This window comes from Macrobrachium nipponense, chromosome 12 (genome assembly GCF_015104395.2).
Source record: "Macrobrachium nipponense isolate FS-2020 chromosome 12, ASM1510439v2, whole genome shotgun sequence".
Taxonomy (NCBI): domain Eukaryota; kingdom Metazoa; phylum Arthropoda; class Malacostraca; order Decapoda; family Palaemonidae; genus Macrobrachium; species Macrobrachium nipponense.
In genome coordinates, this window is record NC_087205.1 from 101,710,445 (window position 1) to 101,735,975 (window position 25,531).

The following is a 25,531-nucleotide window of genomic DNA, read 5'->3' on the forward strand; positions in this document are numbered from 1 at the left end:
TAAAGCTTGCAATCTAAGTGGGCTTAATATTATATCGCCGTGTATCAGTCACAGCACCAAACATAAGATTTGACAAAACTCCCTCTCAAATATTTGTTTGTATGGTGTTTTTACGTTGCATGGAGCTAGTGGTTATTCAGCAACGGGACCAACGGCTTTACGTGTCTTCCGAACCACGTCGAGAGTGAGCTTCTATCACCAGAATTACACATCTCTGACTCCTCAATGGAATGCCCGAGAATTGAACTTGCAGCCACCAAGGTGGTAGTCCAAGACCATACCAACCACGCCACCCCATCTGAAATAGTCAGTTGAAAAGGGGTAACGGATGTTTTTATGTTTCCAGCTGTTATTAATCTTTCTCATCTTGTAGCAATTGAGAGAATCGGGTAATTATGAGGTCATACCTGGATGCCCGAAATACGTCTTGGGCGTATTTCCCAGCCCGGGTCGTTGACCTTAAGATTCTGGGAAAGACACACACACACACAGCACGGATGGCGCGGCCCCGCAGTTGCAACCTTTGGATCTGCAATTGACGAGTGCTGTTTATCATTGGATTGGATTTCCGTAATGACGGTAAAACAACGAATCAGGGGGCAAACAGCTTTTAATAATTGGAATGTAAAAATTTAGGCCAAAGGCCAAGCTCTGGGACCTACGATGTCACTTGGCGCTGAGAACAATGTGGAAGCAATTGTTGGAAATGGGATATAAACTTCAGGCCAAAAGCCAAGCGCTGGGACCTAAGTAGTCATTCAGCGATGAAAATAATGTTGAAACAATTGTTAGGGGTGGGGGGAGTGAGATGAAAGAAATATGAACGGAAGTATATAGTACAACGAATGAAGGGGGTTGCAGCTACAAGCCGAGGGAACGCCACTGCAAAGAACCTTATAATGTCTTCAGTGCGCCGCGTAAGGTGCACTGGCGACAGTATTCCCCGACGGAAAACGGCTTTTAAGAAGGGTTGCTCAGCTAGTCAACCCTTCCCCCTCCCAAAAAATCTTTCCCAGGTTCAGTAATTTCCCATCTCTATCACAATCATTATTAGTAGCAGGGTCACTGATCTTCCTCAACGGCCAATTTCTTTCCTGTACTGAACCCTGGCATGAGTTATTGATCTTCCAAGTACTGTGCCAGTAGTTACCAGAGGTTATCGACGTCCTCATGACGCTCGTTAAGATCCGTAAAATTAACTATAATCTCCAGACGAACGGCGTAACAACGTCACGTTACAGCTGTTATATGGTTTCCGACAGAATTGGGCTTCAATAACCAGGTTTTCCAAATGATGATACAATGCTCTATACCCTCTCGCTCTCTCTCTCAATTTTTCTATTCATACCTCCAATTCTGTTTCTGTTATCGTTTTCTTTCTTATTGTTTACATATAGAGCGTTGAACCCGATTTACATATTTCCTTTATTTCGGAGCGCAAGACATTCAAGTGTCCATATTATTGTTATGATATATAATGTGTGCTCTTAATGGTACTGATTGCTTATACTCTGCAAGCATTTAGGAGTTATTGGTTAGCTTTACCATTTCTACTTTTATGCGTATCATTTTTCTTTACAATTTATAACTTTGGGTGTGTTATCTTATCTATACTATTTATACTTAGCGAATAGTAATTAACTTTACTAAAACTATTCTACAAGTTCTATTCACCTTTACTAATTATACTTAAAGAGTCTTAGTTACCGTTGCTATTTATACTTTTAGGAGCATTGGTTACCTGTCCTATTTACACTTGGATTGGATTATAGAATTTAGGCCAAAGGACAAGCACTGGGACCTACCAGGTCATTCAGCGCCGAAAAGGAAATGGACAGTAAGAAGGTCTGAAAGGCTTAACAGGATGAAAACCTCGAGGCTGCACTGTTAGAGGGGATGGAAAGTCAGATGGAAGAAAAAGAATATGAACGGAGGTACAGAAAAAGGAATGAAAGGGGTTGCTGATAGGGGACGAAGGGACGCTGCAAAGAACCTTAAACAATGCATACAGCGCACCGCGTGAGGTGCACTGACAGCACTACCGCTCTAAGTATCTGTGAAACGGGTAATGGGTAAAAATAGAAACCGTAGGTCACAGTTCGTAGTTAGTTATTGGATATAGTTTCGTAAACACAATAAAGACAAAAGTAAAGATAAATATTTCAAAAACAATTATAATTTGGAAAAACACCCAGGCCAATACATACGAAATTAACATATTAATGCAAAATTAAAGGAGTTACTTCTTTATTCGGCGTTTAAATGCAAAAGAACGTTCTTCCTAGTTCGGCGGACGTCTTGCATTTCTACATCTTACACAGATATGACCAGAATCTGAAATATGTGGAATGGAATATAAAGCTTAGGCCAAAGGCCCGCCACCGGGACCTATGAGGTCATTCAGCGCTGAAAGGGATATTGAGCGTAAAAGGTTTAAAAGGTGTAACAGGAGGAAAACCTCAAAGCAGTTGCACTATGAAACAACTGTTGGGTGAGGGTGGGAAGGAAGATGGAAGAAAGAGAATATGAACAGAAGTACAGTAAAAGGGATGAAAAGGGCTGCAGCTGGGGGCCGAAGGGACGTTACAAAGAACCTTAAGTAATGCCTACAGCACTATCCCCCTACGACAGTGGTTTCCAACCTGTGGGGCGCGCCCCCCTTTGGGGAGGGGGGGCTCGAAGGGCTGCCAGGAGGGAAGCGCAAATGCTTGATGAAAGGGATAATTATATCTGAAAATTATTAATTATGATGGAATTCAGAATTTCCAAATACTGAGAAAATATTTCAGATATAAATATGAAATTTAGTTGTCTGAGTATATAAACTATTTCAAATTCTATATTAAGAAATTAATTATTAAACAATTATAAAAGATAACGAAAGTAACGTTTTGCAAATATGAAAACTACAGTATTTAAGGAAGGGGGGCGGCGCAGAGAATGTGCCACGCAATGAAGGGGGGCGAGAAATAGAAAAGGTTGGAAACCACTGCCCTACGGCGATATCCATATATACTTAAAGCTCCGCCCTCCATCACACACCAAATCAGGGTCAGGTTGCGCGATCAACGCCGACGAAGGGAGGCGGAAACAGTCGAGAAACCCAAAGGAAACAAACTCGAATCGACCCATTGTTCTTCGTATAACGTTTCTCCGTCTGCTCAGCACATGACAGAGGAGACGATTTCTAAAAACGGAAATACTTCGGTAATGTCACCAAGGTCGAGGTAATAAACGAGTTCATTTGACAAAAAGACTTTTCAGATTTTTTATTCCCGAAGATTTTTACCTCTGACTTCGACAAACCTTATTTCTCTATATTGGCTGTAGATTATCTTCCTCGAAAGAATTCGCTGAGAGAGAGAGAGAGAGAGAGAGAGAGAGAGAGAGAGAGAGAGAGAGAGAGAGAGAGAGCTGCGTATGAATCTTTCCCACTATTTTCCTTATTGGGTATTCATATTTGCTCTAACCCTGAGTATTAACGCTCATTCTCTTATGAAGCTTGAACAGTTTTGCATCTTGTCCCTATTGCAGTTGGTTTTCCGCGCTTATTCAGGGCAGTCTCGTTAATTTCAATTTTAATATCTAATTCACAATTTCCTTCTTTGACAATATGGAAACGGGTAGAATTTTAACTACGCTATGAACTTAACCATCTTTTTTTTATTTTTTTTAACAAGAGCTTACAGATAAGGAAAAGTAAACGGACTATGCATCTAGATAAAAAAAAATTATTTGAATAACAAATAGGAGTCATCAACATGTAATTTTCCAAACAATAACGCTGCTGGTAGGCAAAAAGCCATTTCCGCCGTTCTACCGCATCAGAACGTTGATCATTCAAGTTAATCTGCGCCTTATTCAGAGTTACTCATAAACAATGGTTCACTCGTGTGTTGTTGTAGGATGCACGAATAGTGTGGAAAGGGAAGCTTAGTATCCTGGGTTCGTATTCCCAGCGAAAGTGACAAGGATAGGCGAAATAAGTATACAGCTGGCAGCCATTAACTGCTCAACTCATGCAAAGCTTAAAAAGAATTAAGATGAAAGAGAGCAGTGAGCACTTCGCAAACTGGCTCAAATTACTCAGGAGGTACAAGGTTGAACACTTGTACAGTAAATGAGTAATATTATTACTAAATTCATATGATCAAGCCCATAGCCTGCCATGTGAAACCGTAAACGTCTGCAAACCATTACCAAGTGTGACGTTCCAATAATATTTTTGCGCCACTACCAACACATGGACAGAAGTTTTCACCAATACGTATCCGTGAAACTTGTTTGAAACTACTGGATTATAAACGTCTTTGGAAAACAAAATAACATTTATTTTAAAATATTTATTGTTGCCATGAAATGTTTTTCTCTCATGGTAAATGAAGTTAAGACTGAAAAACTAAAAATAAGCAACTTTTAAAATATTTTTTTTTTTACATTTTGAGAAATTAATATAGCACTACACGAGACTACTTATATCAGTTTAATAAGCAAGAAAGAAACCTTACCCTGCCATGCATGTACAGTGCGCACAAAACACTTGACAAAGTGAAATTAGGTAGAAGCGTCGTCTGCCATTGTCAGCGTTTGGCCACCAACGTACAGCGCATGCGCAAGATATGCTTCACTTGTTTACAAACATCATCTCTCTAAATATTTAATCTTAGTTGGTCTGTTCGTTCTCACATTTCTGTGACCTTCCTGTAGGAATCCTAATGCATTCAAAGGAACGTGCGTTCACGTGTTAATTTTTCTTTATGCAAAATAGACAACTGGTAATGAACTCCATGTCTAACTTGACTTCCTGGAAATCAAGCAAGCAAGCTATAAGTAAAAAGTCACACAATTTATTTTCAAAAAATTATATCTTGAAGTTCCTTTTAATTCACAGTTCTCCGAAACAATACTTAACACAAAGATTTTTGTCTTACAGTTGAACTGACTTACAATAAAATGAGTTTCATCACTGCAGCACCGACAACAGCGCCTCTTTTTGAAAAACACTGCTTGGCAGCAATTCACTGAGTCAATATAGTTCATGTTGACGGCAACATAGGCTCTTCTAACTTCCAGAATGTCCAGAGACAATGGACTGATTTGATATTGGCCTCACGAATTTTAAATGTGTTTTAGGAGAGAAAATCATCAAATGCATTCACCAAAAGCCTCCCGCTTTGCTGAGGATGAGTGGACATTCAAAGTCTGTGACCAATGGCGTTCTTCGGTGCCATCTCGTGTAGTACTAGCATCGGACAGACGGTGGTTTTCGGTTTGATATCTGCGTCCGTGTCGTCATTGTGCAGCGTTGACGAGAGTGTATGCTGCACTTGCACCACTGTTGTCTACCGCATGAACTCCTACGAAACAGAGATCGTAGAGGATACGGTAACGCCGCCTTTCATACTCACGACACTGTTTCCCTGGTTATTTGGAGTCAGGCGAAGGTACTACAACGACGATGACGACCGCTCTGGTGGCGGTAGAAGCCGACGCCTGCCAAGAGCAAGGTTTCGCAGAGACTCTGACGAGTCGAACATCACGACGCAAGAATCCTGCGACTGCTCCTTTTCGAGAACTTTTCAGTTCTTTTTGGGAGCGTTCTTCTTAGCGAGTCTACCCAATTTGGTGGCGTCATGCATCGTGCCAGCGACGCCGGTCACAAACGTTCCGCCACAGACACCGCAAATCATTTTTCCACAGCTGCCACCACGCCCGGAACCAGTCACGCCTCTCATACCGTTCTTATTACCAGGTGACAGGGGACCAGCCTTTCATAAGTTAGGTAAGTGTTGCTAAGAAATTTATTCAGGCTAGGAAATTTGATACACATTCAAACCTCAGGCAAGTGTCAAGATTCGGAATATTTTGGCCATCAATAATTCTGTTGGGATCCTTTTAACTGAACCTTGTGCAAATAAAGTCGTATCATTCTTGAGAACAATTTTTAGAAATGGGTCTGTATGTTAAAATTGTCCAATCTCTTTAATATTAACACACTGTTCCACATACTCTTCTTCTTTCTTAAACAACGCTCCCAGATGGCAGGAGAGATCGTTTTGAATTCAATCTAAAATTTGCAGTTAGACTTTTTCTTCCAAGAATGGCATTAATTCTTCCGGTAAAATGTGTTTCACTCAATCTTGAATTGGGATACAAAATTTAGGCCATAGGCCATGCGTCGGACATATAAGGACATTCATTGAGAGAAAACGAGGTTTGAAAGATGTGACAGGAAGTTCTATAAAACAATTGTTAAGAGAGGGTGGAAAGTCAGATGGGAGAGAGAGAGAGGAATATGAACGGAGGTACAATATATGGGAATGAAAGGGGTTGCAGCGTAGTAGATCAATCCCCCCTCCCCCACCACAAGGTATTTAATCTAGATTAAATATTTAAAAGCAAACTCAAACCATGGGCGCTATACGTATCCTTTAGTGTTTTATCTAGATAGGATTTTGTTTAGCTACTTAACCTTTCTCCTCAGAACCTTACGCCTAGAGTGGCCATATCTATGCATAAATGCATGTATATGTTTACGTATGGCTGTATGAAGATACAAAATATTATATACGATGCAGAATAACATATGTGCTCTTTAAAAAAAAACGCCAAAATTTAATACGAAATATGCAAGTCTCATTTATGATTTGCTAAAATATTGTTCACTGAGGTTCATTAAATCCTTCCATATATATTATGTATGCATGTAGGTATATTACGCACACACACATTATATATATTATATATATATATATATATATATATTATTATATGTGTATATATATATGTATATGTGTATATATATATATATATATATATATATATATATATATAAATATATATATATATAAGTATATGTGTGTGTGTGTGTGTGTGTAAATTTAGATGGAAGAATTTGTCGTGTCATTCCTCACCACCTTCGTAATGAACAATATCTTAGCAAATCATAAATGAGCACCAGCGCATATTTCACACTTCAATGAATGATTAAGTCTCTATTCCCTGAATTACTCCAAGTGAACCTGAAACCAAGGCTTACAAGAACACAGCGCAAATAATCCATTGATAGTGGATGAGACCCTAATCATGGGAACGAAATGAAATCTGGACAGCGGTTTACCTAGACCGTGCGTGGATGCTACTACGGTTCAATCGGAGGCTTGTCATGGAAATTACAGCTTCTCTCTCTCTCTCTCAATCTAAGAATCGTTGCATGAATATTTTAGCGTTTGGGTGATGGTATACTGTATATTAGCTTATATTGCATAACATGCATTTTTTGTTCAACATGTATTCAGAAAAGGGAAACCGAGAGTAGAAAGGTCTGAAAGGTATAACAGGAGGAAAACCTCAAAGCAGTTGCACTACGAAACAACTGACAGGAGAGGTTGGAAAAAACAAATATAAGAAGGAGAGAATATGAACGGAGGTACAGTAATAGAAACGAAAAGGGTTCCAGCTAGGGGTCGAAGGGACGCCGGAAACGCGGTGCAACTGACGAAGCTACCCCCTACAGAGAACTGAGTAATATTAAACGACTCTGGCTTACAACCTAAACCTTAATTTTGTTTGTTTGTTTTACTGAGGATCTCAGTCTGAAACAATTAGACAGTCGAGAACTTTTTTTGCTGTTAATTGTTATAATGTTAGCCTACCATGTTCGCATATTTGTAAGTGAACGATGACTAAATAAACACATATTTCTGTAGATAATTATTTTCTAGAGAGAGAGAGAGAGAGAGGAGAGAGAGAGAGAGATGGGTTTTGAGTGGGAACTATATATAGTTCAGGTCGGCGACTTTTCATCTGCTACGCGGAAACAAAAGACATCCATTAAATTGCCCAAAACAAAAACGCATCTAAATAATTAGTAAATTAGCCCTTTTAGCGGCACTAAACGTACCCACACCGGCGATCCGTTGCCGCCTCAAATACCGGATCTTACGGTTAAAACGCAATAAAATTTGTTGTGTTTAGTTTAATGGCTCTTCCGTTTTCGTGCTGTACATATAAAAACAACACGAATGCGATAAACATTACTTTTTCAGAAGAATTAAAATTATTTTTGGGGGAAGTATTTAACACTTATGAAATATTGGTTTTTGTATCCGTAGACTAATCTCCTTCGTCCATTCATTAGAGCCGGGTCAATGAAACAATTAGTACTCATGTACTTGTGATCTTCCAGGGAGCACATAAACAGTTCCTGTCGTAACGACAAGTCTGAATTTGCAAACACTTTTAACAAAATTACATGATTTTTCAATACATCTTTCACAATTGCAAATCTCGTGATTTTTCCTTGCTATGTTGCCTGATCAAGTTTAGGTAAACTTAAATCTGCTAAACAAGGGTGAGTACCAAGTGATGTGTCTGTCTCGTGTTTTGATCATTACACTATTTGACGGTTTCCCCGGTGGTCATTTCCGAGATTTATGGGACTATCTGTATTTATTCACAAGGTTTTGAGCGAAGAGACAACAGAGGAAGGGAGTTATCATTGATAACTGATCAGCTATTTATGGGGAACAGCTAACTCACTGAAAAAAAAGTGTTTGCGCCTATGTGTAATAATCATATAATGTGTCTTTCAGGCTGGATGTTGCAGACCGTAGAGAAGGCTCAAACTTCATTCATATCATGATACACCACTATATCATAATTACGAGCACAGTAGGACTTCAGTAAAGTTATCTCTCTAGCCAATTTAAAACCATCTCTCCTGCACCCCCACTAAACAAACATCTTTAGACTCAATGACAAGGCCTATGTCTTGGTAAACATTAATTACATCCAATGAAACTTTTCTTTTCAGAAAATCTAGAAGCCGATGGTTGCCCAAGGGCTGAAGTCCTTATAGAAGGGACATGCGCTAAGCTGCTCGATTCGGCGCCCCCTTGCCCCCCTCCCGAGTGGATAGTTCTAAATGCTACCACCAACCCGTTACAGGTAACTACATTGTAATCTAAATTGTAGTAATTTTTGATGGCAAGACTCAAATTATTTTAACGGGGAATTTTAGATGATAATATTATTAATGATACTCCAGGACGTTAAGAACATTAAAAAAAGACTTACGAGATTATATAAAAAAAAAAAACTAGAACGAAGAGTGATTGATAGCTGTTCAAAATCAAAATTTTAAAAAGATACTACAATTATGTACTTATATACTTAAATGAAGCAGATAATTTTTCCAAGGTAACCTAAGATTCCCTTCACAACTTAGGCCTATGTGAACGAAAGTAGTACCAATGAATTCATTTCTATATAAAACTTACATCGCTGACGCTTTATACAACGGATAACCTTCATAATTGTGATTATTGTATTTATTTATGAAAGCTTTGATTTTTTTTTTATTGATAAAATACCTGCACTTTCTTTTTCAAGGGAACTTGTGGCACACGACTGTGCGGCCGAGGTAGAGTGTTCTTGGTGTCTGACCAACTCTGCCATGACGTCCGAGAACCCGGGATTTGTCCAGGTCTGTATATTATGTCTTTTTAACCTCTGTCTGGCAGCCGTTGGGAATAAGTAGTCACTTTTATCTTTCATACATATATTATATATATATATATATATATATATATATATATATATACACATACATATATACATACATACATACTATATATTTAAAAAATTTCTTAACAACCGCTAAGGAAGAGTTGGGGTATGCTCTTAAGTTCGACGTGTTACTTGAATACGACGGCTAAATGTTTGATGAAATGAAGTACGCTTCAATTTCAACGGTTTCCGCACTTTATTCGTAAGTTGACGTCAAGCTACCGAAATTTGACAGAGAGATTAACACTTTCCGGAGTGTTAAGCTTTATTATGCATGAGTATTTAGTATTACTGTACTTCTTCTCATGACTCACAGGGAACCATTTTATAATTTGGAAATTGCGTTACTGGTGTTCTAATGTAAATTAAAAAAAAAAAAAAAAAAAAAAAACGTGAAAAATTAGTTGCTAAAATTTCCCCAACAGAAACTCTTCCCCACTCAAGCATGAGTCGAGCACGTGCATACACAGACAAATACACATACACACACATGCATGTACACAAACTTAACGAAAGGCAATGCAGTTTTGGAAGGACTGCAATATGGAGAGCTTCCATAAATGTGTCAAACTACTCCAGTGCAAAATGTGAGATTGGTTTAGGATTTATAACGTTTTCGTATTACCATCTATGAGAAAAATCACGCAGACAGTTTACAAAATTATATACAAAATTTTAATAATATTACGAAATTTAGGACCAGGAGACACAAGTCTTGCAAAAGAAATATTAAAATCATTACAGAATATCAACGCCGTATACAAAGCAAGGCTAATGAGTAAATCACGGTCATGAATGAGGAATATTACAATGAATGTTGAAAACATATTTTCATATGAGCAAATCTTAACTACTGGTATCCATCGGTATAGGAATGGTCACAGGATAGAAATTAATTCAGCCTACATATAATAATGAAAAGGGGAAGGGTTAAGCACCGAACCATTCATCACAATAATCCTCAAAAACACTTAGACATAAGTATCATCTTCATTTTCGTGGCCTGCACCTCTGAAATATGCAATATAACAGATCGAAGAAATGGCATCGGGCTGCAATGTGTGCATATGTTCTCCGGACTTTGTATAGGTAATACATGCACTGCCGCCTTCCTTGTTTGAACACACTTGCTTAGACTATTTATAGCTAGACATAGGTAGTTCAAAAATGGTAAAGTGCAATTTGGGCTACGGATACGTATCTCCAAAATCTGGCCTACATAATATACTCAAGGTATAACCAAGGCCTTTGTATAGGCCTTGGGTATAACTAACTTTGGCTTAGGCAGGTAAAAATAAAATATAATGTCTCGGTCTTAGATGTAGCAGGCACTTTGTTTTACTTTATTCGTACATTCTCTTAAACGTAGGCTAGTGTTAAAGCAACTTTTCGACTCCTATAATTTTCCCTTTCTATAAAGTGTTCCTTTTTATAAATCCTTCCCTGTTTTGCTAATGTTTATTTATACAGCATTGTCGTGCCGCAGCACATGGTCTAGGATATTCTATGTCTTGGCCCAACCTATTTATAACACATTTGATACCTCAAAAAATGTTTTGGCAAATTAACAAGAGGTAATTCTACAGAATCGTTCCGCACGGACTGCAAGGAACGTAACCGCGGATACGACATTCAATAGGGATTGGGGCGTCCAATGTATTTTTCCGTGTTTAGTACTGGCCCCCTGGAGTTAATTACAGTCGTCCGAATAAATATTACTTAAAATTCTTGTTCAGGAGGTAAAACCGCATAGAAAAATCGGCCAATCATATGAAGGTCCGAATAAGCCTGGGTAAAGGTCCGAATCAGCCAAGGTCCGAGGCCTGTTCCTATTAACTGTTATGGCAACGTTTACAGTTTCAACTATGACAAGTGCATACCTTCTACAATGGAAAAATATCCAATTAGGCTACACATGTCAAACAAGGAGTCAGACAAAATTCGGACACACCAAAAACCGTCGAACTAACTAAACTTGAATCAGTCACCTGAAAGTGCCTCCGATCGGATGCAGGCTTATTCGGACCTTGGCTGATTCGTACCCATACTAATAATTTTGTATTATAGCAATGGGTATTTCTATATAAGCATTCCGCATCGTTCGTCCCCGCAAATACAAAAGCCACCAGGAATTGGGTCGTTAAATGTATTTCGCCGTGTATAGTACGAGCCCCTGGGGATTACAGTCGTCCGAATAAATATTACTTAAAATTCTTGTTCAGGAGGTAAAACTGCATTGAAAAATCGGCCAATCATATGAAGGTCCGAATAAGCCAGTACATAGTCCGAATGAGCCAAGGTCCGAATAATATTCCCAGGCTACTCGCACCTCTTGATAAAATGAAAACACCATTTTCTATAGGTTATGAAGATATTAATATCGATGAGAGGTTTCCAATAAAGAAAGTCTAGTTTTATTGAGAGGAAGTTGTTAACATTTTGCCCTTTAAACGAAGTGGCTGCCCAATTCTTTCTGGGAGATTAAGAGATTAACAAATCATTGTTTCTGGCTACCTATAACCCTGGATTCTGTGTCCTTTAAAAAAGAAACGCGTTAATCTTTGATGCTTGTGATAAAAAAAATTTGTTTGTTCTTTAAGTACTCTTATTTTTGCTTATCATTTACTACTCACGGTTAACACACCCTTCCCCAGCCAGGAAACATATTCCCGAACTATAACAAAGTAGCTACTGAACCTTCCCTGAAAAAGCAGGACGCCATATCTTAAGGACTAACCATAGAATCTTCTTGTAAATAATCTCTTTATGTTTTCCATACCCAATTTACAATGTCTGAAACTTCTTTACTTATCATAACCTGACCCAAACATCGGGGCATGAAAAAAAAAAACGGGGCTGGTGCAATACTACAGTTAGGCCTATACATCTTGGGAATTTGCACCCAGAATGCTCTCTGCATGCCGATTTCCTTTAAGCTAAATATTATTAAAAGAAGATAGTGCACACTCACTGGGTTTTTGATACACTTGTTATTATCTTGTCATTGTTTTGTTACTCTTCACACCAACTGCACATAACTAACATTGTCTACACCCAGTTGGCAAACGGCTATACGTCACTGCCTTCGGAAGTCCTGTGTGTGATTGCTTCGATGGAGAAATCCCGGATGATGAAGGAGTTTGCCATCCCATAATGAGCCAGGGCCCTTGTTCCGCTGGTGAGATGTGGGGTCCTGATCTAAAAAGCTTTTCCTTTAAATGTCAACCGCGGTTATGTCCGCCGCACGAAACAGAATTCCATGGAAGACCACGCGGCCACGTCCTCTTTGATGGCAGGTGTCATTCTTTGGGCTCGGTAAGCATGGCGTTTGGACTAACTATTTTTTGTAGTGTTGTAACGGTTTTTTTTAATAATTATATTAATAATTTACCTTCTCTTTCATTTATTTTTCTCTTGCCTTCAGTTAAAATAACAGAATGAAAAGTAAAATATTCGTAGGTACCTACGTACATCCTGGCAGTCTTGCTATATTATTGTGTTTTGTAGTAAAATTGGCGAATATGCCGTTACATTTCTATGTCAATCCATGCTCTTTTAAAATGTCCAAATATTTGAAAAAATGTCTGGTAAGTGTTACACGTTTTTGCATTTTTGCTACAATAAAATATACAATTTACTATATAATATACGTACATGTTTATTTACCTTACACAAACATTGTCAGTTGCCTGGATTCTGTTATAGCATTGCAGCCAATGTTTTGACAGGAAGTGCCTTGCGAGCTCGGCGAGGTTTTGGGATTCTCATTATCAAGGCTAAAAGCGGTCTGTACGACCCTTAAAGAAACCAGGTATGTGATGAGAGCTTATATATATATATATATATATATATATATATATATATATATATATATATATATATATATATATATATATATTATATAGATCTTAAACTGTAGCTACCCCTATTTGTGTTGGCTTTCAGGAACATATTTGTGGTCATGTCAAGAATAGCGAACCCACTATTTTTCAAGACAACAATATGATACCACTTTGGTATATATATATATATATATATATATATATATAATATATATATATTATATATATATATAAAGATTTTTTGCCTCTAAGGAAAAATGAAAAGTGAGATAGCCGAGTACTTTCGGTCCTTCAGTAAAGGGTATGAACAGGACCGAAAGTACTTGGCTATATCTCGCTTTTTCATTTTTTTCCTTCGTGGTAAAAAACCTTTTATTTATACATAGCATCACGTTTTATATACTTTGTGATCAAGTTATTCATATATATATATATATATATATATATATATATATATATATAGTATAATATTATCTTGAAGAAAAAAAAAAAAAGTGGCTTCGCTAATCTTGACATGGTCCCATATTTTCCTTTATAATCCCTATTTGTCATTTATTCGAGCTTTCTTTGTAAACTTACTTTCATATTTATATCAATCTGCTTAGTAACTTGTATCACTTTCCTCCGTGGATTTTGCCCTTGTATTTATGTTGATCACGTTCCAGACTTGCGTGATTCAGTTGTACATAACTGAATCACGCAAGTCTGGAACGTGGATTAACTATAAATACAAGGGCAAAATGTGTGTAATATTGAATTACACGTCACTTTTCCTTTCCTTAGGTTATTCCCACTTCTTTTTCTCGTTTCTGAATGTCTATTGACCTTTGCCATGTTACATTAACCTTCACACCAAAAGATTTTGGATAGCAAAAATGATTTCATTTTTTCCAAACTGATCTTTGTTATTACCAGTGAATTCTATAAAAGTATATTTCATAGAAATTTGTTTAATGGACATGAATTGCTTTTAAATGTTTTAGTTACTTTGATATTCCGACTTACAGAAAGCATCCAATTTGTTTGAAGTAAATTCCACATTTCAGTAATCTCTCGAGTTGAGCATAATATAGAATTCAGGGTCAAAGACCAAGCACTGGGGCCATGAGGTCATTCAGCACTGAAACGGAAATTCACAGTTAAAGGTTTGAAAGGTGTAACAGGAGGAAAATACCAAAGCAGTTGCACTATGAATCAACTGTTAGGAGTGGGTGGTAAGTAAGATAGAAGAAAGAGGTACAGTATAAGAATGAAAGGGGTTACAGGTAGGGGCCAAAGGCATGCTGCAAATTTCTGTATCTAGTACATGCTTTTTTCCCCTGTAGGTATGAGAAGTCTTTGGAAACTGCTGCCTTGTTAGATCGGCTTTATCCAAGATTTGCGCCTCCGAGTTTTTCACTCAATACCCGTGGAATCTCCAATGATGGTTTAGTCAAAAGACAGGTTAGGAATAACAGGTCACAGTGTATGCACAAAGCTTTGTTTCCCCCATTTACTTTCTGAAATATCCAAACATTATATGCAGCTTGTCCAAATGCAGTATGTATTCTCCTTCACAGAAGTGGTCACAAATACTAAAAAATGCTTTCTGTCGACAGGTGAGCAACATAGTAAGCAATCCTGTAGTTCCAAATTTGCTCTTAAACATTTCCCCAACCCCTGGTACAATTCTGGAAACTCCTCTCCTGACTCAGTGCCGACCTGGGGCTCAGCGAGATGTAAATTTCAAATGCCGTGATATGTAAGTGTTTCAAGTTTCCAAATGGGAATACACTACTGTACGAATGATCTAACATCCTTTTTGTACAGGTGTAATATTTTACGTAAACGAGGATGCAATTAACCTTACCCAGCTCAAGTTTATACATAATTTTTTTCTTTCTCTCTTATAAGGTTTCATAATTTTGTCTTTTTGTCCATTTGCTGCTCTGATAGTATGGTACATGAATTTGAGAAAAATTACTATGTACTGAAGCAACTGCTCAAGTTCCTCATTAAACTAGCCTTTTCTTGTTTGTCAGTTTTAATATCAGCATTACTTTAGTATGTGCTGTAGTCATTTCAAGTACATGAAATGACTCAGCACATCTTAACCTGATTTATTCACAACAGATCTCACACTCATTCAAGTAAAACCGCAAGAGCTTAAGAGACAAATTACAGAAAAATGTCTTTTTCATCCCTCTCTGACTGATGAACCAGAATCTAGATGTGTATTTTTCACATAAACCGATTCCAGTTCACATAAAAATGTATGTACTTCTTTTAAACCAAATTTTTGAAGCAAAGTTTCTCTAAATCAGTGGTTCCCAATGTGGGGCGTAATTTGATTTTTAAGGGGTGCAATTTGAGAATATTTAATCCAAATTAATGGCATTTTGGGCTTCCTCCACACGAATACAAAAAATATAGAATATCACCACATGGGGCATCAGGATTTTTGAGATTAGGTGGGGCATGGCCAAAAAAGGATTGGGAACCACCGCAGTCTAAATTACTTCTGCCTTTTGAATAATGGGAAAATTTATAAAATAGAGGGCTATTGTACTGATGTTAACCACAAGGATGTGAGTTGCTATTTTAATTAAACATTTAAGTGCTCAGCAACTTTCAAAAGTGAAATGGTATTTCTTTCAGCATAATAGGTCCCAACATAGACAATGTACCTCGAGGTGTCCATGCACCTCCAGTGCCACCCCTACAGAGCTGTCCTCCTGACCAGGTTAGTTACAGATAGAGCAGGTTTTGAGGATTAATTCTAGGGCTGAGAACTAGAAGGGCCAATGTCATAAAACCATGTTTTCAGAAAAACGCATTTAAAATATTGCTTCCTTTATTAAAATTCAGGTAAGTACAGCAAACGAAAGCTTTTTTTTGGGGTGATTGCTTAACTTATAACATTGGCCATTATAGCACTGAAACAGAGATAAATTTCTAGTTTAGTGACGGTCTTAACTACAATCGGCCATTTTTTGACATTGGCCCTTTTAGTTCTCAGCCCTAGAATTATAGAAAAAGCATCCTCAGTTTCACCTCTCTTAATATTGACCCTAGCAAATAAAGAAATTTCTTTTATCTACCCCATTAAATATTGTCTGTGAAGTGAATGTCAAATTTTTACTGTACTATAAGCATTTTGAGGATATATATATTAATTATCTCTCTCTCGTACAGTGCTTCAATGACATGGCCAAATGTGTGAGCTGTAACCAGGCTTTGGTGGATACATGTGTTCTCAGTGCCACAATTAGACTTCAGCAAACTTCCTGCCAAGCTTTAGCCACAGGATTAGGCTAGTGTAACTCATTTTCAAGCTCGAAGAACTTTCATGAGATTTTAATCTCACGGGTGCTTTGAAATCCTGAAAATCTCTGCATGTTAAGGGCTGCATTATATTAAAATAGTTCTTGTATTGCATACAATATTTTCACATTCAAACCGAAGATCTCATGCTTGTATAACAGGTAATAAAATTGTAAGTTGTATACAAATTTTTCTACACCACCCAGTTTTCATGTACAGTAATAGATATGTATATCTGATCATTTTTACCCATAATGGCATGCTGAGAGCAAACTAGCATCCTCATCGCAATCTCTAACATGCCTTGTTTCCACTCTTTTCCCACTCACTTTCCACATAAACAAAAACGCTATTGATTACTGGTTCTTGACACTGATCAAGTACTAGGGTTGGTTACAAATATAGAGTAACAATAGGTGACGTGTTAATGAGGTGATTCTAAGTATTAGTTATCTGAAGGCTCTATGGGAGGAGCACAAAATATCCAATGGAAAAAAAGAGAAAAAGATTGCATGATGCAAAACCCATACAGGAAGAACTTAGAAAATTATTGGTGAATGCACTTTTACTTATGAAAATAAAAAATGTCTAGGTCACTTGTAAAGTATATTTATATAAAGTGGAATGATTATATACATAACTGAAAATAAATCTTGAGTACCTAATATTTTATTTGCATAAATGACCTGCATGACCAATTTATTGATAACTAGCCCATGGAGATAGTTTTTTCCATAAACTGGTACATTTTGAATTCTTTTCAAATATATTCTACATCAAATAAAATTCCTACCGGGATGATAATGTGAGTGTAATGAATTTGAAAACTCATAGTTCTACACTTTGACCAAATGACCAATATGAAAGTTCTCTCCTTTGAGTTCTTACCAGAAAGTGCAAATGTGAATTGCCTATCAGTAACCAAATTGGAAAAATAATGTACTGTAACTGATATATACCTTTTGAAATCATCCAAGCTGCAAACTAAATAAAATATAACATATTCATGCAAAGACAAATATAACCCCGCAGGAATGAACACCGGTTCAATATACTTTACATACATTCAAAACATATCTAGAAAGGGACTTTCATACAACAAATTTTGTTGACTTTACCCTGAAACACTGACATATAACAAAATACACAAAAAATAAGATAAAAGGAAATTAACTTTAAGAGCCAGTATATTCTGCAGAAAAAAAAAAACTTAAAACTTCCCTAAGCAAATCGTTTATGTATACAACACATGCCTCATTATAGGCTGATTATTCATATGTAATCACAAAAACAGAAGAGACCTTAAGAATTAGAAATGGCTCTGAACAAGAACTTATAAATCATGAAGACATTAAACAAAATTATAATACTATAAGTATAATTTCTGATATGGATAAAGCAAGCAACTTTGTTTCAATAGAACAAAATGACTTGTTAACAAGTTGAAAATTCATCCTTTGCTTAGCAATGACAATGTAATCTGTGATCTGAAATAATAAAATGGCAGTCCAATTATAACTTTCTCCATCTGATTCTGACATTGACAATAAAGTTTTATCACTAAGATTGCAACATTTCAAACAGCATTGAAACAAACATACAAACTGTACATTGCTCAAGTCTTGAACAACATAAATTTTATCCCCTGTAAAAACAATACAAACACTGGGAAGCTTCAATGTATAAAGTGGAACTATACAGTTTTCTAAAATTACTCATCTTCATCTACATGTATTTCACCCATTCGCTTTCTAACTTTACTCACCAAACCTTTCATTTTTTCCCAAGTTCCTAAAGCATCAGGTAAATTCTCAAAATTTATGTGATCTGTAACATCAACAGTCCACTTCTCTGCACTTGGCAAGTGAGTGAACGGAGTAATAGAAGGAGGAATAGCAACACCTAACTTGAAACCTTTGGACTGTGATCTATGGTGTTTAACCTTTTGTTTTTTATGAATGTTAGTGTTGCTACTACTTCTAGAATTCTCAGACTCTTCATTGAGTTGTGTACTTGATTCTGTTTCACTTTCTGCATCAGATGAATTTACATTTTCCTTTTCTTCTGCATTACTTTCTTGATTTGACTCGGCACTGGGATTTCCACTGTGTCCCAGTTGTTCTAAGAGTGATTTACGCTTGGCCTCCAGATAACTCATGGAGGACTGTGAATCCTCCTCTGTAATTTCCCCTTCTTCCACAGGTTCAGGCTATCATGGAAAAAGAAGAAACTCATAATAATTTCTAGAATTTAAGTACTATGACACTAGAGCATTCAAAATATATGAAAAAAGATGCAGTTTAACATCTGAAATGCCTACCATTTCCGGTGATGCTGGGCTCTCCTTCTCCTCAGGAGGTAAGGGAGGTAAGGGTTCATCTGGTAATGGTGGGTTGAATTCTATCTCTGCTGAAGAGGTGACTCCAGATTCTGTCAGAAAGAATGCAATGGGATATGTTAACTCTGATGAGGCATTACACTTCAAAAAAGAATACAGAGTATAAAAATGATCGACAGGTTGCCTGCTTACTTCAGCAGGTAAAAAGGTATTTTCTTGTAAATCTCCAGCAACTGATAAAAATAAAGAAAATCTTTTAGTGATTCCGCCATATGGAATGTATACAATGAAACCATCTAGGGTAAGTGACTATGTATGTCCATGAATAAGAGCAATGTGAGGCTACCACAGAAGTGTTTCCAAGATTTTAAAAATCTGGGGTTATCAAGCACTTTACTTTTGTTTTTTCTGATGATTAAGCGCTTTATTTTTGTTTTTTTCTGACAATTAGGTTAAGGAATATAAAATTAATCATGTTAAAGAAATGGCATACTTATTTGAGTACCTTTATAAATATGACATTTTTATAATAATATAAAGTTTCACTTATACTTACCCGGTGGTTACATCTAGCTGTCGTCTCCTGATGTCACGGCAGAATTTGAAATTCGCGGTAGCGCTAATGGTTTGACAGGTGATCCCTCTACTCCCGCCCTCTACCGAGTACCAGGAACCATTCCAACAATAAATCAGAAGTTTCATGCCTACCTGTCCATATGAGGGGAGGAGGGCGGGCTTCGTTATGTAACCACCGGGTAAGTATAAGTGAAACTTTATATTATTATAAAAATGTCATTTTCACTTATATAACTTACCCAACTGTTGGAATTATCCGAAGATATAGGTTCCTTACCTTTAAAGACCGCTGACTCAGTGGTTACTGCCTCTGTAGTCTGCTGGCCTTTATTGTACCGACAGGATATATGGATCCGTGTGCCGGACACAATAATAAGTACTTGCCGTTGAGGACGTGACCGTAACGGACAAGACTATAATGCCCCTGCTCAGGGCGCAGTACAAATCACCACAAAACACAATGAAAAATGAGGGATCACCACACCCGGTTAAGAAATACACCAAGACATTAAAAGACTGAAAGATACTCAAAAAACTCCCTGTATCTTCAGACAACCTTAAAAATACAAAACCATAATCAAGGAGAAAAGTTAGTGAGGATGGGATACATCCTTCTCTCCCTCACCCAAAACCGTGTCAGTCACAATGAATGGCCCCAATGTACTGCAATTTTCATATGTGGTTTGCAAATCTGTCAGATAATGAGATGCGAAGACAGAATTGCTCTCCAATATGTATTTATTTAATAATGTCTTACAAAGACAGATTACGTCTAAACGCCATAGACGTAGACACTGCTCTAATTTCATGAGCTTTGACTCTAAACACTTTGATATCTGAGTCCTGACATTGTCCGTGTGCCTCAGAAATCAAATTCCTTAAAAAGGAGAGCGCATTTTTAGAAAGAGGACGAGAAGGATATTTCACTGAACACCACAGGTTATCACTCTTACCTCTTATACCTTTGGTCCTTTGCACATAATGTCTAAGTGCTCTCACTGGACAGAAAAAGACATTCAGGCTCATTAGGCCCCACTAACTCCAAAATGTTTCTTTATAGAGAAAGAACGAGGCCAAGGACGTGAAGGATTTTCATTCTTAGCCAAAAAACCCAGCATTGATGAGCAAATGGCATTGCCCTTAGCAAATCCAACTCTCTTATCAATAGCATGCAGCTCACTGGATTCGTTCTAGCTGATGCTAAATCACAAAGAAAAAGTGTCTTTCTAGTCAGATCTCTAAAAGAACTAGAGGAGATCGGTTCGAATCTATCGGACATCAGCCATTTGAGAACTACATCCAGGTTCCAAGCTACTGTTCTTGACTCCTTTGTCTTGGTCGTATCAAAGGAACGAATCAGGTCTGAGAGGTCTTGATTATTAGAAATGTCTAATCCTCGATGTTTGAACACAGAAGACAACATAGCTCTATAACCCCTAATCGTCTGGGTAGAAAGCTTTCTTTTATTCTCACGAAGAAAAAGAAAGGAAGTTTAGCTAACTGAGCTATAGAGGTCTTAGAAGACGAAATTCCTTCTTCTTTGCACCAAGCTCTGAATTGGACCCCACTAGCTTGGTACACTCGATCAGAGGATTCTCTTCTGGGTCTAGCAATAGCCCTTGAAGCTCTCTTTGAAAATCCTCTCTTTCTGAGGAGATGCTCGACAGTCTGAAGGCGACTAGTCGAAGAGCGGACAAGTTGTGATGGAACCTCAGAAAGTGGGGCTGTCTGAGTAGATCCTTCCTTAACGGTAACTCTCTCGGAAAGTCCGTCAAAAGCTGTAGTAGGTCCGGAAACCATTCCCTGGCCAGCCAAAAGGGGGCTATCAGAGTCATCCTGACGTTCTGATGACTTCTGAACTTTGTCAGAACTAGTCTTAGCATTTTGAAAGGCGGAAAGGCATAAAGATCCAGATTTGACCAGTCCAGAAGCATAGCATCCACTGTAAACGCCTCCTCGTCTGGAACTGGGGAGCAATACAGTGGTAGACGAGCTGTCTTGTTCGTGGCGAAGAGATCCAACTGAGGACATCCCCAAATCCCCCAAAGCTTCTTGCATATTTGAGGATGTAGAGTCCACTCTGTGGAGAGGACTTGTCCTCTTCTGCTGAGAATGTCCGCCTTTATATTCTTCGAGCCTTGAGTAAATCTTGTGCTCAAGACAACCTTGTTCTCTTTCGCCCAAATGAGTAGGTCTCTCGCTGCCTCGCACAGAGAGAGCGAGTGTGTCCCCCCCTGTTTTTTTATGTAAGAGAGAGCCGTGGTGTTGTCTGCTTGAACCAGCACTACTTTCCCTCTTACCTCTGTCTGGAAGTGCATTAGAGCCAAATGAACTGCCTTCAACTCTTTCAGATTTATGTGCCAGCTTCTCTGATGAATCTGCCAAAGTCCCGACACTTCCTTTCTCCCCAGAGTAGCTCCCCACCCTTTGTCCGATGCGTCTGACAAGAGCGTAAGGTTGGGGCTCAACTGGCTTAGAGACAAGCCTTCCTTCTGATTTCCACCAAATGAGGTCCTGCTTGATCCCTTCCGAGATGGGGAACACGAAGGAGTCTGGGAACTTCTTCCTTTGCCACTTCTGTTTCAAGTAAAACTGAAGTGGTCTCATGTTGAGCCTGCCCAGACTTACAAATTGTTCTATCGAGGCCAAGGTTCCTTAAAGGCTCATCCACTGATTCGCCGAGCAAGTTTGTCTGACGAGAAGTATCTCCTGAGAAGGAGTGAGACACGACTTGTCCTTCTTGACTAACAAACCTAGGCTGTCCGTCAACCTTAAAGTCTTTTGTAAGTCCTCCACACACTTCTGTCTGGAACTTGCCCTGAGAAGCCAATCGTCCAGATACATGGAGATTCGTATCCTGTCCAGATGAAGCCACGTTTGCTACTGACGGACAGAACTCATCGGTGGTAACCACTTATGGACGCTTTGTCGCACAGGCCGAAAACATGAGGGGCCCTGAACTGATAAATGTGGCCCCTGGAACCACACGGAATACTCAAAGGAAGTCTTCTCGATTGCCGAATGAAATCCGGGCAATTTATGAAAATAGGCGTCCTGAAGGTCTATGGAAACCATCCAATCTCCTGGATGAAGCGCTGCTAATACCGACTGGGTCGTTTCCATAGAAAACTTTGTCTTCAGGACAAAGACGTTCAGGGTGATTATATATTGTATAATTGTTATGGGTATAGATAAGTGTGATTATATATTGTATAATTGTTATGGGTATTTTATGCATTGTTGAAATATGGTGGGTGTCCTATATATAGACAACATGTGGTAGATTCTAGAAGGTGTCTGTTGATGTATTTAAGTTGTGTTGTGACGTCATAGGCTGTGACGTCATAGACAAGATGGCGGCGGCGTCGGCAGGATGTAAACAATAACACGGGGCAGTAGAAAGCACGTGTTGGTGGTGTGTGGTTGGTAGGGGAGAGCTCTCTGTCTGGTAGGAGTGTTTTTTGGGTCGTAAGTCTTGTGGCTGGTGTTTTAAGGTGATTTCTGGAGTGTACTGGAGTTGGAGAAAGCGTACAGGTGGGTAGATTATTCATTTTTATAGAGAAAGAAAGGAGTTAGGCTAGGCCAAAATACAAACTGGTAGCAGAGCGTGGTTGATCAAAGATGCCTGGATCCGACAGTGAACAAAGGGAGACTACTAGATGGAGAAGGGAATGTCCTAGGTTTAGCGGGATACAAGAAGATACAAAGAATGGAAAGGTCAAGCCGAAGATTGGCTATTGTTGTATGGAAGAGATACAAAATACCCGGCGATAGAAATGAGAATGAGCTTAAAAGGGAAAGCCCGAGAGCTAGTGGAAGCATTAGATAAAGATAAACTTACTGGTACAGAGGGTCCAAAGTTAATCCTAGAGAAACTAGATAAAGCCTATCTAAAAGACTCGTAATGGAGAATTACGGTAGAATAAAAAGATACCTTCTAATAAGAAGAGAATCTAGTGAAAAATATGGCGGACTATTTAATTAGATACGAGAAGGCAGCATCTGAGTGTGAAAGAGCAATGGGGAAAGGCGCGCTTGAAGGCGAAGTCAAGGGGTATCATGTAATAGAGCAAGCAAATCTCACGGAAAATCAAAAACAAATGGTATTATCGGCTTGTGGGCAAGAAAAGCTAGAGTACGGAAACAGTGTCGCAAACAATGAAAAGACTATTTGAGGGATTTTAGGGGACTAAAGAGGAACGGGAATGGGGGTGGGGGTTCGTCAGAAGGCAATGCCCAGTTCTGGGAGAAGGGAGGGAAAACCAAAGATATCGGGGAAGATGGAACCGAGGAAGGGGTGGTGGAGAATCCTATAAACAAAGAAGGGAAGGTAACAGTTATGTGCAATATGCAGCTCAGAATGGCATTGGGCTAGGGATTGTCCTCAGATTTTCATAATAGGAAGTAAAAGAAAAACTGAACAAGACTAGAAGAAAAATAAGGTAAAAACAGAAATGGGACAGAAGAAGAAGAGGTTTATGTAGGAGAAGTTAATAAAATAGTGGAAGCATCATGGGAGGTGGTTGATGCAATTTTGGACACAGGGTGTAAATCAACAGTTTGCGGGGAATTGTGACTAGCACGTATTGTCATGGATTTGAGTCAGGAAGAGTTGAGGGAGAATGAGGGACACTAGGACAGAGTCTAATAAAGTGTTTAATTTTGGTGAGACATCTTATAAGTCCAGAGGAATAATAGAAATACCTGTGATACTAAAAAACAGAAAGTTTTATTTGAAGACGGAAATTCTGCAAGGTGATATACCCTGGCTGATAGGTTAGCAAACCATGAGTAAAATGGGTATGACCCTAAATTTGAAAGAAAATGTGTCATAGTAGAAGTATTAGTGGGGAATGAAAGTAGAGTTAGAGAAGACGAACAGGGTTTCATTTAAGAGTGCCTATAAGAGGAGGAAGGTAGAAGAATTATTACTGGAGGGTTGGAAGGGAAAGAATCCGAGGGAAAAATTAAGAACACATGAAGAAATTACATTTACAAGTTTGGTCATGGAAGTGGAGATAAAATATGGAAGCTAACAGAGGAAGCACAGTGGAGTAATGGGTTAATCGAAAAAGAAAAAGAGGAAATAAGAAGTTACTAACGGAACTGATTAAAAATTGTGAGGTTTGTAAAAAATACAAAAGAAACCCCGCCAAACCGGTAGTAGGCTTTTTCTTGGAGTAAAACGTTCAATGAAGTCGTAGCGATGGATGTGGAGAGATAGAAGAGAGAAAGTTCTTGGTAATAGTGGATATGGCAACGAGATATTGTCAGGCCTGTTGGATAAAAGATAAGAAACCAGAAACTATAATAAAGATACTTTTTGAGTGCTGGTTTGCTATATTTGGAGCACCCTCCAAAATATTGTCAGATAATGGGGGAGAATTTCAAAATGAAAAAGTAAGGAGGGATGGCAGAAAAATGGAATATTAAAGTATTAGCCACAGCATCAGAATCTCCGTGGAGCAACGGATTATGTGAAAAGACCGTAGGCATGATCAAGGGAAGTGTAAGGAAGATGATGGAGGAAGAGGAAGTAGATGGTCCCTAGCTTTGAAATGGGTAGTGAGTGCTAGGAACTGTTTAATGAATAATGGAGGTTTCTCTCCCAACCAATTAGTATTTGGAAAAAACCCTTCACTGCCTAACCTAATAGGAGAAGAAGTTCTAGTCCTGCAAGCAGAGAAAAAGGGATGGAAGAGGTATGGTAAGGGACACACTGAATGCAATGCACAAGGCCAGAGAAGCATTTATAAAAAATGAGTCCTGTAATAAAATAAGAATAGCGCTAAACAAAAAAACATCAGAGAACATAAATTTGAAGAAAGCAGTGGTAGGAGATGAGGTATTCTATAAGAGGGAAAATGAAAATGAATGGAGAGGACCTGCTCAGGTAGTGGGG

The 25,531-nt window shown here is 38.3% G+C and overlaps 2 protein-coding genes and 1 long non-coding RNA gene across 12 annotated transcripts in view; 1 reads left to right on the forward strand and 2 right to left on the reverse strand.

Annotated features, from left to right (window-relative positions):
• Positions 1–25,531, reverse strand: part of LOC135224714 (uncharacterized) — a 214,541-nt gene that overhangs the window by 99,712 nt on the left and 89,298 nt on the right. The gene's annotated exons all lie outside the window — the stretch shown is intronic.
• LOC135224711 (uncharacterized) lies at positions 5,000–17,253 on the forward strand. 3 transcript variants are annotated; one of them, XM_064263992.1, is made up of 9 exons: positions 5,013–5,782; positions 8,816–8,949; positions 9,394–9,487; positions 12,629–12,885; positions 13,299–13,381; positions 14,738–14,855; positions 15,011–15,153; positions 16,050–16,134; positions 16,587–17,246. In XM_064263992.1, exons 1-9 carry the CDS (start codon positions 5,212–5,214, stop codon positions 16,707–16,709), a joined length of 1,608 nt encoding a protein of 535 aa, XP_064120062.1. In that variant the 5' UTR covers positions 5,013–5,211; the 3' UTR covers positions 16,710–17,246. The 3 variants fall into 3 exon arrangements, with proteins under 3 accessions (XP_064120063.1, XP_064120064.1, XP_064120062.1); XM_064263994.1 differs by lacking the exon at positions 15,011–15,153 and having other exon boundaries at positions 5,001–5,782; positions 16,587–16,719; XM_064263993.1 differs by lacking the exons at positions 14,738–14,855; positions 15,011–15,153 and having other exon boundaries at positions 5,000–5,782; positions 16,587–17,253.
• Positions 17,308–25,531, reverse strand: part of LOC135224710 (zinc finger CCHC domain-containing protein 8-like) — a gene marked incomplete at its 5' end in the record, with an annotated part of 68,964 nt that continues 60,740 nt past the window's right edge. For all 8 annotated transcript variants that reach the window (XM_064263990.1, XM_064263986.1, XM_064263989.1 and 5 more), the window contains 2 exon segments: positions 17,308–18,924; positions 19,036–19,145. In XM_064263990.1, the coding sequence (XP_064120060.1) occupies positions 18,427–18,924; positions 19,036–19,145 (608 nt within the window).

What these genes read in the sequence shown, in the direction of transcription:
- LOC135224711 (XM_064263992.1), top strand. Translation starts at nt 5,212, where the DNA reads ATGGCGTTCTTCGGTGCCATCTCGTGTAGTACTAGCATCGGACAGACG. An exon ending in GGTGTCATTCTTTGGGCTCG is followed by an intron (nt 12,886 to 13,298) that starts GTAAGCATGGCG and finishes ATGTTTTGACAG; the next exon opens with GAAGTGCCTTGCGAGCTCGG. An exon ending in AATTTCAAATGCCGTGATAT is followed by an intron (nt 15,154 to 16,049) that starts GTAAGTGTTTCA and finishes TATTTCTTTCAG; the next exon opens with CATAATAGGTCCCAACATAG.